Source organism: Marmota monax, unplaced genomic scaffold (genome assembly GCF_021218885.2).
Source record: "Marmota monax isolate L192 unplaced genomic scaffold, Marmota_monax_Labrador192_F-V1.1 WCK01_AAM20220418_F8-fsc00237, whole genome shotgun sequence".
NCBI classification, from domain to species: Eukaryota; Metazoa; Chordata; class Mammalia; order Rodentia; family Sciuridae; genus Marmota; species Marmota monax.
Window position 1 is genome coordinate 988,454 of NW_026694627.1, and position 18,044 is coordinate 1,006,497.

Consider the following 18,044-nt stretch of genomic DNA (forward strand, 5'->3'; position numbering starts at 1 on the left):
TTTAAAGCCAGCTTCAGCAACTTAGTGAGGCCCTAAGCAACTCAGTGAGACCCTGTCTATAAATAAAATACAAAACAGGGTTTAGGGATGTGGCTCAGTAGTTAAGTGCCCCTGGGTTCAATTCTCAGTACTGAAAGAAAGAAGGAGAGAAAGAGTCTCATATTGATGAACTTTTGTGTAATAATTACTCTCCTTCCTCCGTTTTTTTTTTTGTGTGTGTGTGCTGGGAATCAGACCCAGGGCCTTGTACATACTGGACAAGTGCTCTACTACTGAGCTATATCCACAGCCCAGCACCACTTTTTGATGTTAAAAGTAGTTGAAAATTTCTGTATTTACATGCTTAGGTAAATTCTGTTTTGTTTTTATTGTTGTTTTTAAATATATTGTTGATGGGCCTTTATTTTTTCATTTATTTATTTATATGCTGTGCTGAGAATCAATTCCAGTGCCTCACACGTGCTAGGTAAGCTCTCTACTATTTTTTAGTTTTAGGTGGACACAATATCTTTATTTCATTTTTATGTGGTGCTGAGAATCGAACCCAGTGCCTCACGCATGCTAGGCGAGCGAGCCACCTCTTGAGCCACATCTCCAGCCCCCCAGGGTAAATTCTTAACTGAGGAATTATGGGTTTGAAGGGTATTCACATTTTTAGGTAATATCAACAAATTGCCTTGGGATATCTTTAAAGTAAGACATTTTATCTCTAAATGTTATTCTGCTCTTTCTTCTAATTTATAACCTTATTTCATAGATGGAATTGTGTTTTCTGGAAAAGATGTAAATTTTTGTTCTTATTGGTTAATTGCCATGGTATCCTAGTGGTGAGTTATTTATTATTTTTCACCTAGATCATCAGCAATGTGCCAGCAGATAGCTTGATTCGCACAGAGCGCCCACCAAATAAGGAGATACTTCGATACTTTATACGGCATAATGCTCTACGTGCTGGTACTGGTGAAAATGCACCTTGGGTGGTAGAAGATGAATTGGTGAAGAAATATTCCTTGCCTAGCAAGTTCAGTGACTTTTTACTTGATCCATATAAGGTAAGGTCACTATTAATTTTGGGATAGCAGAATAAAGCACTAGTAGATGAGTTTATTCTCTCTGACTCCAATAAGATTAGATTATAGCAGATTTTGAATTTTCTTTTTTTCTTTTCTTTTGGTACTGGGGATTGAATCCAGTGGTGCTACATCACTGAGCCACATCACTAGCCCTTTATTCCTTATTTTGAGAAAAGGTTTCACTAAGTTACTGAGAGTAGTCTCAAACTTAAAGTCCTCCTCCTGCCTCAGCTGGCGTTACAGATGTGCACCATTGTGCCTGGCCAGATTTTAAAATCTAACATCATATAATGATTTTGAAAATTTCCAGATATGTGTTTCATTAGGCTGTGATAATGGGGGCTGTAAGGGGGGGCACATTGAATAGCTTCTCTTAATTTGGTTTATTTTTTGCTATGTATGAATAATTGAAAAAGTAAAACTATACAACATTTTTTTTCCCTCTTATATTCTTTTTGGAAACAAAAATGTTTTGTGAATGGATTCTTAAAATGAAAACTTTGTTTTGTATATCAGGCAAGATGATCAATTATTACTGGCAGCTGTGGGAAAAAACCTGGAAACTATATTACTTTGAGTGATATGTTAGTAGTAAATAAATCTAGCATCTTTCTCTTCAGAATGATATTTTCTCCCTTGAATCATCTCATTTTATCTTCAGAACATTTTTATGAAATTGTATAGTGTATGTATTATTTTACAGATGGGGAATCTGAGATCCATTCTAATTAGAAGTGGATAACAAGATCCCAGACTTTGGCCTAGGATGATTGTCTTTTCTGTCTCAGAGTTCTTCCAATAAGATTTAGGGGGTGGGGCTGTGCTGGGCATCAAACATAGAGCCTCTCAAATGCTAGGCAAGTGCTCCATCACTGAGCTGCATCCCCAGCCCAAATTCTTTTTTTTTAATGTAGATTTTTTAGATTTCTCATGTTTCTTTTGTTGGTAAATTTAACTTTAAATTTAACTTTACTGGCTGATATTTTCATTTTGGTCTTTAGATCAGAATAGGATTAGGACATGTTCAGAGTCTATCCCACTGGGAGAGTGTGTGTATTCTTGAGGCCTTGGGTTCAGCACCAGAGACAAAACATTAAAACAATGCCAGACTTTTGGATTTCTTCCCTTTTCTGCTTTTTTTTCTGGCAGTACTGAAGATTGAACCCAGGGACTTGTACATGGTAGACAAGTACTCTGCCACTAAACTATCTCCCCTTCTTTTTTTTCAAATCACATCTATCTATCTATCTATCTATCTATCTATCTATCTGTCTATCTACCTACCTACCTATTTATTTTTTGTGGTGCTGAAGATTGAACCCAGTGCTTCACATGTGCTAGGCAAGTGCTCTGCCACTGAGCTACAACTCCAACCCCCTCCCTCTTTTAATTATTAAAAATTAAGAACCCTTCAAGTCATAATTAATAACTAAACAACCTTAATTATCTTACATTAATTATGTTGACATAAATATATTGAAAACTAATTTTATTTCTGTAGAACATTGGTAAAGATTTCTTCCCAAGCTGGGACTGTACCTCAGTGGTAGAGCATAAGACACGAGTTCAGTTCCCAGCAAGACAGTCTCTCTCACACACACACACACACACACACACACACAGACTTCCTCCCATATTTCAGCATTTAGCAAGTGTTGTTCTAGACCAGCATCGTTGAACATTATCATCTATCATGTCTTACATTTTTATTATTTTCTAATAAAGACTCATTTATGAATTAGCTTATTCTAGATCAGAATGAAAAGTTCCATGAATGATAGTTAGTCTGAAATTTAAAAAAAATATTTGTATTAAGAAGATTGGAGCTCAGTGTCATTTTATTGCCACAGATGATACAGCTTTCTGTGGTTATCACACAGAATTAACTATATGAAAATCCTTATATAAGTTCACCTCTGAGTGGGATTTAGACTTTGGATAACTTGAGCCCTTAAAATCTTAGTTTTTTAAAATCTTACAGCTATATTTTTATGTATTTTTAAAATTGTTTATGTTTAGTGATTCAAGTATATAAATAACATGACGAGATTACTATTTATGAGTAAGAGGTCTTCTGGCTTATTAAGAGAAAAAAGCTGAGCTCAACATTATGTAGGAGCCAGAGATTAGAATTCTGTTTACTTACATCCCAAGGAAATCTCTGAAGATAACTGCTATTCTCAAAAATTTTTAATGAGGGCATAAATCACTAGTTATTAAATTTAGCTATAATTCAGATTGCAATTAGGATGTGCATGCTTGCTTATATTAAGCTACTGTATAAAGGCAGTGAGTGATTTTACTTAGAAATTGAGACTCATATAAAATACTGGTCTATAAAATCAGGAGCATGTACACATCTTTATTTTCTTTTTCTATACCTGAAAGCAGTAATTTCTTACTCTGTGATACTCATTGTTTGACATTTCACTGATTGTCTTCTATGTTTTGCATATAAGCTATGTGTTTTCCTTTCTTAAATTAGTTTTCTTAAAGGGCCTCTGATATCTTATCAGGGTAGAACAGAATAGTGAACCCAGATAAGTAGACCATGAAACAGTGCTTTGGATTCTTTCTTCATTTAAAGGAAGTTTAAAATAATATAATGAGTGTTATCCACCCTTCCCAAAGGCATGCAAAATTTTCTCTGTCTCCTCTTTGATTTTTGTAAAATATAATTTCCTACCAGGCTATTGAATACAGCTGCTAGAGAGCAAGGTGTGTCCTGGGAAGAGGAATCAAGTTCTGAGCATCAGCTTTAGGAAAGGATCAGTGGGAGAGTGCTCAAGTTGGAGAGTACAGAATTACCTAGACAAACAGGAGCGTTGAGTGGGGCCTAGTGTGATGATAATGATGAGGCTGTGTTTTGTGGTCTTGTAAACCCTTTCTAGAATTTAAGTTCTACCTGACTTACTCAATTTGTATCCTGTAAGTTTGGCATGGCACATTGCATATAATGGGCATATGGCTGTTTAATTCATTTCTTGAAGAAGTCATTTGTTAAGAAAAATGCCACTGACATTTGGGTTTTGGGGCTAGCTAAGTTTTTATAGGCCTAATGACTTGGAAGAATGATTTACAAAGCAACTAGATGCTAAAATGATTTCTCTTCTGCCATCTTAGCTGCTCATTTCCCTCTACCTATGCAACAGCCCTATTTTTTTCTTAGTTTCTCTATAATGTTTGAACTCTATCTTTGTAATGATGGGTGCTAATAGGGAAACCTTTGAGTAAAGAAATAAGAAGAAAATGATACTTCTAAAAACATCCGGAAAAATTTTTTTGATGACTGTTGGTCATATAAATTCTAGATCAAAAGACATTTGTGAAAAAAGACATTTGGAGGGCTCAGGTTGTGGCTCAGTGGTAGAGTGCTCGCCTAGCACATGTGAGGCACTGGGTTCGATCCTCAGCACTACATAAAAATAAAATAAAGATATTGTATCCACCTAAAACTAAAAAGTAAATATTAGGGGGAAAAAAGGACATTTGGAATCCTGAAATAATTTGGACCTTTTTTTAGCATTTTTCTTACTACATTTTAAAAGCATTTTATTTTGAAGTAATTTCATAAGAAATTGTTGGAATACTAAAGAATTTCCATGTATTCAATAACATTTCTTGAATATTATAACCTTTATCATAACTTAATATAACCCAGTTAAGTATAAATCTAGATGTCCTCTTAAAACATACCTGAATATGTGTTTCTTTTTTTGTGTGTGTAAGTTTACTGGGAATGTAACCCAGGGGCAATTTACCACTGAGCCACATCCTCACCCTTTTTACTTTGTTATTTTGAGATAGGGTCCTACTAAGTTACTTAGGGTCTGACTCAGTTGCTAAGACTGGCTTTGAACTTGTGATCTTCCTGCCTCAGCCTCCTGAGTCACTGAGATTGTAGGTACACACCACCACACCCAGCCTGAATATGTGCTTTTTGAAAATAAGGATATTTTCTAATATAACTGTAGTATAGTTATCAAAATCAGGAAATTAACATTGAAACAATACAATAATCTGCAGTTATAACTCAAATTTTGCCTAATAAAAGCCTCTGTCATCCCTTCCTTTTGTTTTGTTTTGCACTGAGCATTGAACCCAGGGGTACTTAACCACTGAGCCACACACATCACCAGCCCTTTTTAATATTTTATTTTGTGACAGGATCTTGCAAGTTGCTTAGGATGTTGCTAAATTGCTAATGCTAGTTTTGAACTCACAGTCCTCCTGCTTCAGCTTCCTGAGCCACTGGGATTACAGGTGTGCCTCATCACACCTGGCTAGTATTGGAAATTTAACCCAGGACCTTACTCACTGAACTACATCCTGAGCCCTTTTTATTTTGTTTTGAGACAGAGTCTCACTAAGCTGTATGGGCTGGCCTTAAACTTGAGATCCTCCTGCTTCAGCCTTTTGAGTAGCTGGGATCACAGGTGTATACCACCCTATTCAGCTAACCTTGGTGTTAAAAATATATGTATGTTTATATTAATATATATTAATAACTCTTTATTTTATTCATTTATGTGGTGTTAGGGATTAAACCTAGGGCGTCTTATGTGCTAGGCAAACGCTCTACAGCTGAGCCGCTACCCCAGCCCCTTTTTAATATTTTTTTAGTTATACATGGACACAATATCTTTTTTTTTTTTTTTTTTAACTCTTTGTTTATTTATTATTTTTATATGGTGCTCAGGATCGAACCCAGGGCCTTGCACATGCGAGGCGGGCACTCTACCGCTGAGCCATAACCCCAGCCCCACAATATCTTTATTTTGTTTATTTATTTTTATGTGGTGTTGAGAATCAAACCCAGTACCTCACATGTGCGTGGCAAGCGCTCTGACACTGAGCCAAGACCCCAGCCCCAACCTTGGCATTTTTGAATAACATGAACTAGTTATTTTGTAGGATGCCCTTTGATTTGGGTTTGTTTTCTTATTAGGTTCAGATTAGGAATACCACAGAATGGATATATTTTTCTCAGAAGATCAAATCAGAAGGCACCTAATATAATTTTAATTTGTCCCATTACTAATGGTTGAAATGCATTTTAAAATATAATTCTCACTTGTCCTAATAACAAGCTTTTTAAGTAGGTTCCTAGCTCTAAGATTTCTTCTGTTTTTTTTCCCTCCCTCCCTCCCTCCCTCCCTTCCTTGCTGAAGCTGGCCTCAAACTTGCAACCTTTCTGCCTCAACCTCCCAGATAGCTGGGATTATAGATGTGGGTCATTGTACCTGGCTAAGATTTTTCTTAATTAAAATTTTGCCTTTAAGGTTCCCTCTTGAGTTAGAGACAAAAGCAGAAGTACTTAAACAAACAAACAGGGGCTTGGGATATAATTCAGTGGCAGAGTGCTTTCCTAGCGTGCTCCAAACCCTGGGTTCAAACCCCAGCACCATAGAAAATAAAATAAATAAAGAGAAAGAATATTATTTTCAAAATTCTTTAAAAATACTTCAGAGTAACACATTTAGAAAATTGGCTGACAAATGCATATAGAGATTGAGATTGCCCTCAGATCCCAAACATGAGAAGAATGAAGTAAGAGTCTGGTATTGATTGCCAGAGTTTTCTAATCTAAGATTTTGTATATTAGATAATACTGCTTATTATTAAATTCAGCATTTTAGATGTTATAAATGGTTTCTTCACTTTTTATTTTACTTTTTACCAACAAACATGGTGTTTATGATGGTGGCATGTTCTACGCAACAGGACAGATGTAGGATTGTGTATACCCTTGTTTTTTCTGCCTCCCCCATTGCTGAGAACACTCATAAGTATGATTACCTGTTTGGCAATTAGGAAGGGCCTTGACCCTGCCAATCTGGGTATTCATTCTTCTCTTCTCCCTGCCGTTATACTAGTCTAGAAGGCGAATTGCGCAGAGTGGGGCAGAGGGGAGACCCTTAGCACATAAGTGGTTTTATGCTTTTTCAGATCCCCCTGAGTCCAGCCGTGCCGGCTCCCTTGGGCTGTGACTCCCCAGCATACCCATGCTGAGATGACCCAGTTACTGAAGGACTGCTCACGCGGGAGCCGGCCTATTGGGAGGGGGTTGGGTGAGTTCATTTTTTTCATTTTTTTCATTTTTCAGAAATACGAATTTATGGGGCTGGGGATGTGGCTCAAGCGGTAGCACGCTCGCCTGGCATGCATGCGGCCCGGGTTCGATCCTCAGCACCACATACAACCAAAGATGTTGTGTCTGCTGAAAACTAAAAAAAAAAATAAAATAAATATTAAAATTCTCTCTCTCTCTCTCTCTCTCTCTCTCTCTCTCTCTCAAAAGAAAAAAAAGAAAAGTAAAGAAAAAGAAAAAGAAATACAAATTTATGGTGTGGTTTGTCCATACACACACAAACACAAAAAAAGCCCACACCTTACAACAGTCTCATTATTCTCTTTTTCAATACTAAATTTATTTTAGGATAATTTTTAAGCAATAGCTTGTTCTGAGCATTAGAAACATTATCACTTTTTATGGCTGTGCTATGGATATTTTCCAAGGTTGCCTGAATAAGATGGTTCACTTTGGGAGACAACATGTTTGTTTTTAGTTCCTGACCAGGTAGTGTTGGATCTTTCTCTGTGATTTAGAGGGTATTTTCTGATATAGTATTCTTTTTAAAGTACTTATAATTAGTGTCCAGCAGGAGAATGGAATTTGTGAAATAACTTACTTTTCTTTACTTACTTATTTATTTTTAACATTTTCAAATTTGTCCTGGGGAGCTAGGACAGGGAAATTCTGTATTGGGGAAATGTGTTCTTTTAAGCACTATACCTCTTCGTCAGCCTGTCCTGAGGATCACTGGGAAACAAAACATCCAGTTTTAAACAGAAAACAAAAAGGCAGTCAGTATAATTCTTAGAAGGCAGATTGGCTTTTAAAGTTAGAAAATTTAGCCAGAAGAAAAAAGAAAGAAAATTTAGCCAGAAGAGAAATTTGTTAAGCGTAGCTTACTCATGCAGAGCACACCCTACTTCTATAGAAGTCTTGTATTGCTGTTTCTGTTTCTCTGATGATTCTGCCTTTAATGTTTAAATTTTTTCATTCTGTTTTTTTGTTTTGTTGTTGTGTATCGTTAGGGCCTGAACCCATGCTAGGCAAGTGCTGTACTGTTGAGCTACATACATTCCCAGCCCTAGTGTTTTGAGTTTTCATTGGTCACAGTTTATTAAATTTTACTACATCTTTTGCTTTACTTCTAAGAGCATAGGGATTCTTCAGTGTTCTCTCTTTATTTTACCTTAGCTATTTCCCTGTAGCCTTTTTTAGTGGCTTCTGATTTCATATTCCGTAGTCTCTGGCTGGGGGATTGGTTTGCCTGCAATCTTGTTTTATACTAGCTTGTCATACCTACTGTCTCCAGGCTGCTTCTTTACATGTTGCTTTTCTCAAGTTAGACCTATTAAAAAACTTGAAGTTTCGGAATTTTGTGTGTTTGTAAAACTCCTTTTGGCAGCAGAAGTCAGGTATTCTGTAGGTTATGTAGTCTTTCGATCCTCTTAAAACTTTTTCTGAAATAGGCTATAGTTTTTGCACTGCTTGGTATTTCATTCAGTTTATGTTTTAGTTGTAAGTCTTTTCTTTTTTGTTTGTAATTACAATCTTTAAATCATTAAAATCAGATGGTTTTATTTTTAAAGTACAGATTTAGTTATTTAGTTTTGCTACTGGGTTGCTTTACCACTGAGTTGCCCCAATCTTTCTTATTTTTTATTTTGAAATGGTGTTGTTAAGTTGTCTTAGGGCCTCAATAAAGTTGCTGGCACTGGCCTGGACCTTGTGATTATCCTGCCTCAGCCTCCAAGTCACTGGGATTATAGGGGTATGTGCCTGGGTGAAGAACACATTTAAATAGAGAAAGAGTGGTATTGTGACAAATGGAAGGGGTTCTAACCTATTAACCAATTATGTGTGATGGAGATGGAGGGGTGAGAGTAGGTAGGAGAAGCTACGTTTCTAGGAGACAGGGAAGAGGAGTAGGCTAAGGGAATACACCATGAACAGGGGCCTGTCGGGAGTCCCCATTTCAGTTGCCTGGTGGTAGAATTGGAGAGAGGCTACTTGTGTATTTTATCCTAGCCATGTTAGAGCTAAATGTGAACCAGTCAGGATTATGGTTTTTCCAGGTAAATATAATAGAAGAAGAGAGACAAGGGAATTGTATATTTAAATTAAGATTGATTAAATGACTGGAATTTAAACTGGATAAAGAAGGATGAGCAGAGCCAGGTGGTGCATCCGTAGTGCCAGCTACTCAGGAACTGAGGCAGGGACCTGGGCAACATATCAAGACCCCTCTCTTTAAGGACAAGAGGTTGAGGGTGGTGAAAATGTAATAAAATAAATGGATTTAAAGTCTTGGGAGATTGGAGGATTGTGTGGTTGGAGTACTAGTGGGAGAGAATTTGAGAAATATAGGCTGTTCAAAGAGAAAATGGTATGAAATTAATGAGAATTTAGACAGCTCATAGTTAAATGTATTCATGGAAATGAGTTACTCAGTTACAGGGAAAGGACAGAGAGGAGTTTGAGAAACCAAGGTCAGGAGGTTTCCTTATCTGTGAGCAGTTTTTATATTTTTATTATACTTATGGATACTTTTATTAATAAAAGATGCCTGAATTTAGACAAAAATTTTGAATATTACACTTTATACTTAAGATCATAGCATGCTGTGATCCAGAATAAAAGTTTAAAGCATTAAAATCCAGTCCTACTTCATAGCAGTTCTCTTCTTCTGGAAGTTCTGGGCCTCAAACCCTGCACCATGCTTGGTCAGTACTTTACCACTACACTCCCCCCTGCCCAAGGGCAGTGCTTTTAAAATTACTCAAGTATTACTGTTTTTTAGTTATTCCTTATCTGGTGCCTGTGGGTGATGGTCTCCGAAATTATATGCATAGTTTTTATGTGTTGTTTCCAGGGATAAGGTTCACAGATTTCATTGAAATATTTAAGAATACATAGAGCTACTTATGTAGCAAAAACGTCTAATATCAGGGACTGGTGATGTAGATCAGTGATATAGTACTTGCCTGGTATGTGTGAGGCCCTGTGGTCAATCCTTGGCACAAAGTAAGCAAATAAACAAATGGTTTAATCTCAGAGTGTAGACTTTTTCCCCTGATGCTGTGGCTCGAACCCTGGGCCTCATGTATGCTGGGTAAGTACTCTATCATTGAGCTGCACTTTCAGTCCCACAGTATAGATTTGTAAATCTGGTTATTCAGAGATGTTTGTATTGATGTGGCAAAAACATTAGCTAACAATAATGTCTTTGCTTTTTCAGGGACAGTGTCTATGAAGAGAAGTGAATATATAGTTTTACTTGAATACCTGAGGATGAGGGCCTTTATGACATTGATTTTTTTAATATTTAAAATTAATTTTTTCCCTATTCTTAATTTCTAGTATATGACTCTCAACCCTTCTACTAAGAGGAAGAATACTGGATCCCCAGATAGGAAGCCCTCAAAGAAATCCAAGGCAGATAGTTCTTTGAGTTCACCATTAAATCCTAAGTTATGGTGTCATGTACATTTGAAAAAATCATTGAATGGCTCACCACTCAAAGTGAAGAACTCAAAGAATTCCAGATCTCCAGAAGAACATCTGGAAGAAATGATGAAGATGATGTCACCCAACAAGTTACATGCCAACTTTCACATTCCTAAAAAAGGCCCACCAACGAAGAAACCAGGGAAGCACAGTGATAAACCTTTGAAGGCTAAGGGCAGGAGCAAAGGCATCCTGAATGGACAGAAATCCACAGGGAATGCCAAATCTCCCAAAAAGGGTTTAAAGACTCCTAAAACCAAAATGAAGCAGATGACTTTGTTGGATATGGCCAAAGGCACTCAGAAGATGACACGAGCCCCCCGGAATTCTGGGGCCACACCGAGGTCCTCCAGTAAACCTCATAAACACTTGCCTCCTGCTGCTCTGCATCTGATTGCCTATTACAAAGAAAACAAAGACCGTGAGGACAAGAAGAGTGCCCTGTCCTGTGTTATCTCCAAAACAGCTCGTCTTCTTTCCAGTGAAGATAGGGCTCGCCTCCCGGAAGAATTGAGAACTATTGTACAAAAGCGCTATGAGCTTCTAGAGCATAGGAAGAGGTGGGCCTCTATGTCTGAAGAGCAGCGAAAAGAATATTTGAAGAAGAAACGACAGGAACTAAAAGAAAAGTTGAAGGAAAAAGCCAAAGAAAGAAGAGAGAAGGAAATGCTTGAGAAATTAGAAAAGCAGAAGCGGTATGAGGACCAAGAGTTAAATGGCAAAAGTCTTCCAACATTTAGATTGGTGGATACCCCTGAAGGGCTGCCCAACACCCTCTTTGGGGATGTGGCCCTAGTGGTAGAGTTCTTGAGCTGTTATTCTGGGCTACTCTTACCAGATGCTCAGTATCCTATTACTGCTGTGTCCCTAATGGAAGCCTTGAGTGCAGATAAGGGTGGCTTTTTATACCTGAATAGAGTTTTGGTCATCCTGCTACAGACCTTACTACAAGACGAAATAGCGGAAGACTATGGTGAATTGGGAATGAAGCTGTCAGAAATCCCGCTCACTCTGCACTCTGTTTCAGAGCTGGTTCGGCTCTGCTTGCGCAGGTCAGATGCCCAGGAGGAAAGTGAGGGCTCAGACACAGATGACAATAAAGACTCGGCACCATTTGAGGACAACGAGGTACAAGATGAGTTCTTAGAGAAGCTGGAAACCTCTGAGTTTTTTGAGCTAACATCAGAGGAGAAGCTGCAGATCTTGACAGCACTGTGCCACCGGATCCTCATGACGTACTCAGTACAAGACCACATGGAGACCAGACAGCAGATGTCTGCAGAGCTGTGGAAGGAGCGGCTTGCTGTGTTGAAGGAGGAGAACGACAAGAAGAGAGCAGAGAAACAGAAGCGGAAAGAAATGGAAGCCAGAAATAAAGAAAATGGCAAAGAGGAAAATGGGTTAGGGAAAACTGATAGGAAAAAAGAAATTGTAAAGTTTGAGCCCCAGGTAGATATGGAAGCTGAAGACATGATTAGTGCTGTGAAGAGCAGAAGGCTGCTTGCCATGCAGGCCAAGAGGGAACGGGAGATCCAGGAAAGGGAAATGAAAGGTAAGATTTTACACCCAGAGAAAAGGGAAGGCCTTTAGAAGATGGTAAGAGATGGGAAGTTCGTAGAGAAATGGGATGTCTCTGTCAATTATTTGCTTATTTCTGTAACAACCCAGAACGAGCTAGGTATGTAATATATATTATATAATCATATTATGTGTGTGGATGTTGCTGGGGATTGAACCCAGAGTCTTGCACACACCAGGCAAGCACTCTCCCCCAGAGCTGTAGTCCTAGGTCTAGGCTTGTAATATTTTAGACTGTTTGGCCTAGAGTTCTGCAGTTGATGATAAGTTAATGCCATGGTGGCATCTTTTCTGGTTTTGATAAATGCCCAAACCCACATATAGACATATTGAAAACAGCAGATTGCTCTTTGGAATTGCTGACTTGGGTTTGAATCCTTTTTGCTGTATTTCTTTGGCAAGTTATTTATCCATGCCATACTTTTCTCATGTTTGGTAAGATTGAATGACAAGGTATTTGAAGCCCTTAGCACAGTTGCCAACTGAGATAATGATTTTCCTTTATTATTATTTAAGAACTAAAAAAATCTTGGGCTTTGATGGCACCATCAGATCTGAACTATTTATTTTATTTATTTAATTTTTATATGTTGCTGAGGATCGAACCCAGGGCCTCATGCGTGTTAGGTGAACACTTTACCACTGACCCACAACCCCAGCCCCACATTCCTTTATTTTTATTTATTTATTTATTTATTTTGTGGTGCTGAGGATCGAACCCAGGGTCTCACACGTGCTAGGTGAGCACTCTTTCGCACAACCCCAGCCCCCAGATCTGAACTTTTAAGAAAAAAATCTTATCAAATAATTCTCACAACACACAATTCACCCATTTATCATATACAATTTAGTGTTTTAAAATGCACTCACAGATATGTATAACCATTGCTACAATTATATAATATTTTCATTACCTGTAAAAGAAACCCCACTCCCCTTAGCTTATTGTCACCCCATTTACCCGTCTTCTGGAGCCATAAGTAGCCTATTCTAGACGTTTCCTATAAGTGGAATTGTTTTAGTCAGCTTTGTGTTGCTGTGACCAAAAGACTTGACAAGAACAACTTAGAAGGGAAAGTTTATTATGGCCCACAGTTTCAGACATTCTGTCCCTGGTTGGCCAGCTGCATAGCTGTGAGCCCAAGATGAAACAACATCATGGTGGAAGGGTCTGGCAATTGAAGGCAGCTCAGGGCATGGCAACCAGGAAGCAGAGAGAGCTCTGTTCACTAGGGGCACAGTGTCACCCCTTGGTGACCTGCTTCCTCCAGCCCACACCCTACCTGCCTGCAGTTAACCACCCAACTGACTCATGTCATGGATTAATCCACTGATTAGGTTATAACTCTCGTTACCTAATCATTTTATCTCTGAACCTTCTTAGATTGTCTCACACGTGAGATTTTGAGGGCCACCTCATATTTAAACCGTAACAATAGTCAAATAATAAGTACTTTTGTGACTTTTCCTCCCCACCTAGCTTGATGTCTCAGAAGTTCACCATGCTGTCGCATGTACAGCTTATGCCTGCCAGGTGCATTTGTGCATGTCTGTACTCTCAACTACTTGGGAGGCTGAGACAGGAGGATTTCAAGCTTAAGGATAGCCTGGGCAACTTAGTAAGACCTTGACTCAAAATAAAAAATAAAAATGACTGTAGACATAGTTCAGTAGTAGAGCACTTCTGGGTTTAATTCTCAGTTCTGTAAACAAACAGAAAAACATGCCTCATTAAGGAAGCCATTCATAAGATCTTCTGTTTCTCCTCCAGAACGTCAGTGGACATTTTGGGTTGTTTCAACCCTTGGGGTATTGTGAATAATGCTATTGTAAATATTAGGACAAAAGTTTTTCTGTAGACATATATTTTCTCTTTTGGGGGGGGTACATCTTTAGGAATGGTATTGCTGTGGAACTGCCAGGCTGTTTTAATAAAGTGACTGCATAACTTTATTCCTACCAGCAGTGTCTGAAGATTCTGATTTCTCCACTTCCTCACTAATACTTGTTTTTGTCTTCATGGTTATAGCCATCCTGGTGGGAGTGAATTGATATCTCATTATTTTGATTTGCATTTCCTACATGACTAGGGATGTTCCTATTGGCTATTTGTGTATCTTTGGAGAAATGTTAATTTCAGATCTTTCCCCATGATTAAATTGGGCAAAAGATCTGAATTAACTTTGTGGGCATGGTGGCACATGCCTATCATCCCAGCTACTCAGGAGGCAGTGGCAGGAGGATCACAAATTAAAGGGCAGCCTAGCAACTTAGCAAGACCCTGTCTAAAAATAAATCGAAAGGGCGTGGGGTATAACTTAGTGGTAAAGTATTCCTGGTGCAATCCCTAGTACTGCTTCCTGCAAAAACAAAAACAAAGTTGTCTTTTACTTACTAAGTTGCAAGACTTTTTAAAAGATATTCTAGATACAACTCCCTTATTAAACACATGTTGTAAAATGTTTTTGCCCACTTTGTGAGTTGTCTTCACTTTCTTGATAGTGCCCTTTCAGGCATAAGTACTTTTAATTTTGGTGAGATCCGGTTGTTTTGAAATGTTTTTTCTTTGGTTGCTCATGGATTTGATGTTATACCTTGAGAATCCAATTCCTAATCCAAGATTGTAAAGATTTACCCCTGTGTTTTCTTCAAAGAATCTTCTTTTAGTGTGCTGGAGATCAAACCCAGGGTCTCTAACACACTAACTGCAAATGCTCTAACTCTACTGCTGAGCCACACAGTCAGCCCACATGGTCTCTTTTCATCGTACCTCTCATATTTATGGCTAATACCAGTCCATAGGTCAAGATTAATTTTTTAAAGGTAACAAATTCCATGTTTCATTCTTTTGCTTTGGTTTTTCAGTGCCTGGGATCGAATCCAGGGCCTGAAGCATGCTGTGCAGGCACTGTACCACTAAGTCACACCCTCAAGCTCTTCCGTGTAATTTACATAAATAGAATTTGTCTTAATTTTTAAAAGTAACTTCTGTTGACAGATGGATTTTTCATATTCTCACCATATTGTAGATGTTATCAGTAGAGGATCAGAGTTTAAAAATTCGACATTGTAAATAGCAGTGTTCTATACTGTTCAGTAGCAACTTGTGACAGGGAAGAACTTAAAAGACAAGGTGAGTGGGGTTTTTTTGGTTGATGCTGGTGAAAGAAATTTCTAACAGAATAGAATAAGCCCATGTAATTAATAAACAGAAGTGAACTGATTAAAAATGTTTCCATCATTTACAGTAGTGACTTGCCAGATAATTAGAAAACTGTTATTCAGTGTACAAAGGTTCCCCCCCCCGTGTGTGTGTGTGTGTGTGTGTGTGTGTGTGTGTGTACACGCAGTGTTGAGGATTGAACCAAGGCCTTATGTGTGATAAGCAAGCACCCTGACACTGATTATAATTGTCTACCTGGGTTTCTGTGTCCTAGCTTTCTCTTCTTTTTTCTTGTCAAGGATATTAAGCTGAATTACTGTCTAAATCCTCAGGACTGAAATATGTTTTATTTTGAAGTGGTTATTTAATTAGTTATTTTTATCCTGATTTTTTTGAGGATCCTGTGACTGGTAAGTAGGACTTCATGAAAATTTGAGGAATATAGGAGGATCGAAAAGAAATTGTTGCCTTACATGTCATTTCATAGATGAGAATTTGGAGAGAGAAACTGAGGTTCTCTGAGCATCTACCTTTTTTTTGTTGTTGTTATTTGTTTGTACTGGGGATTGAACCCACGAATGCTGAGCTGCGTCCCCAAACATACATACATACATTTAGAGACAGGGTCTTGCTGAGTTGCTTAGGGCCTTGCTAAACTGCTAAGACTGGCTTTGAACTGGCCATCCTGACTCAGCTTGGATTACAGGTGTGTGCCTTACCGGACTGAGCATCTTTTTTTTTTTTTTTTTTTTTTTTGGTACTGAGGAATGAACTCAGGGGCACTCTATCACTGAGCCACATACCCAGCCCTATTTTGTATTTTATTTAGAGACAGAGTCCCGCTGAGTTTCTTAGCACCTCGATTTTGCTGAGGCTGGCTTTGAACTTGTGATCCTCCTTCCTCAGCCTTCCAAGCTGCTGGGATTACAGGTGAGCCACCACCACACCTGGCTTGAGCATCTACTGATGGACACTTTTTTATCTTTACCAGTGAAACTAGAACGTGAAGCTGAAGAAGAACGAATCCGGAAGCACAAGGCAGCGGCTGAGAAGGCTTTCCAGGAAGGGATTGCCAAGGCAAAGCTAGTTATGCGGAGGACTCCTATTGGTACAGATCGAAACCATAATAGGTAAGAAGTTTGATTCTTATTATCTTATGGGGAGATTCTTTTGTTATTGATTAATGAAGCTATCTAAAGCATTAAAAATAGATAACCATTTCTATTCAATTTTCCAGTTTTGATTGAAAACATAATTGCTTATCATACATTTACTGAACATTATCTATGCCAAATGCAGGGTTATAAAGTTAAATAAGACGTGTCCCTCAGCTGGGGATGTAGCTTAGTGGTAGAGTGTTTACCCAATATTCAGGAGGCCCTGGGTTTGTTCCCAGCATTGCCACTAAGAAAATTAAAAAAAAAAAAAAAGCGTTTTCTGGCTCTTGAAGTCACTAAAAATAAGATGAAGTGTATTCCAAATAGAGTTTCTTATAGTTTCTTATACACAACATACACTCTCAGACATTTTTTTTTTTTTAGCAGTAGTGGGGGTTGGACCCAGGGCCTTGCAAATGCTAGGCAAGCAGTCTATCACTGAGCTACAGTTTCCAACCTGGTAATATATTTTAAATACATGCATTGTGTGGAATCCAAAGATAGCAATTAGCAATTATAAAGATTATAGACATTAAGTAAATTTTGGTGTCCTCTGCTTTACCTTATCAGTTTTATCTGTTTGCAATTTTGAACAAAGGTCCTATCAGCTGCAGTTTCAAATGCTTGTCATACTCTAGTCAGCTTTTCTAATATTAAAATCATCCCATCCTGATGTATTCATTATCTGATTAACACTGATTGTGATTTGTAGATACTGGCTCTTCTCAGATGAAGTTCCGGGTTTGTTCATTGAGAAAGGCTGGGTACATGACAGTATTGACTACCGATTCAACCATCGCCGCAAAGACCGTGCAGACTCTCCTGATGAGGATTACTATCCCCGAAGTAAGCCTGTCTACTCTAGATACCCCTCAAATTGTGGTAGGGTCATGTCCTAATAAACTCATCACAGACTGAAAGGATTGCATGTTGAAAATGCATTGAACGCATCTAAACTTCCAGGCATCCCGCTTGGCAGCACAGCACACTGCGATGCCTCAGTGTTTCCCCTGTGATTGTGCGACTGCCTGCTGCTGCTCTGCATTGCATGAGAATAAGTACTGCCTGTTGCTGGCCTGGGAAAAGATCATAATTCAGAATTCAAAGTACCGTTTCTACTGCATTTGTATTGCTTTACACCATTGTAAAGTTAAAATTTTTAAGTCAAACCATTTAAAGTGGGGACTCTCAATATTTGTTTTACCCAACTCATGTAGGCACCACATTAAGGAGTACTACCTTTCCATTTCCTTAAAATAAGCTAGAAGTATTTAGTGAGGTGAGTGGTTGTGAATGCATAGAGAGAAGGAAAGAAATTCACATTTTATTACCAGTTTTGTTCTCACTATTGTTGAGAGGATAAATAGCTTGAATATTAGGATATTTGGGCAGTAAATATTTATAGGCATAGTTTTCAAACTTTGTACCTTGTAAACTTCTTTATAGGTGCTTCAGGGCTTAGAATTGAGGTTAAGAACTAAGAAAGCAGAGTT

General features: G+C 38.2%; 1 protein-coding gene across 3 annotated transcripts in view; it reads left to right on the plus strand.

Annotated features, from left to right (window-relative positions):
• Baz1b (bromodomain adjacent to zinc finger domain 1B) overlaps window positions 1-18,044 on the plus strand; it is an 81,887-nt gene that overhangs the window by 32,845 nt on the left and 30,998 nt on the right. For all 3 annotated transcript variants that reach the window (XM_046422833.2, XM_046422832.2, XM_046422830.2), the window contains exons 6-9: window positions 855-1,052; window positions 10,507-12,205; window positions 16,386-16,524; window positions 17,264-17,397. In XM_046422833.2, coding sequence (XP_046278789.1) covers window positions 855-1,052; window positions 10,507-12,205; window positions 16,386-16,524; window positions 17,264-17,397 — 2,170 coding nt within the window. The remainder of the gene's footprint in view (window positions 1-854; window positions 1,053-10,506; window positions 12,206-16,385; window positions 16,525-17,263; window positions 17,398-18,044) is intronic.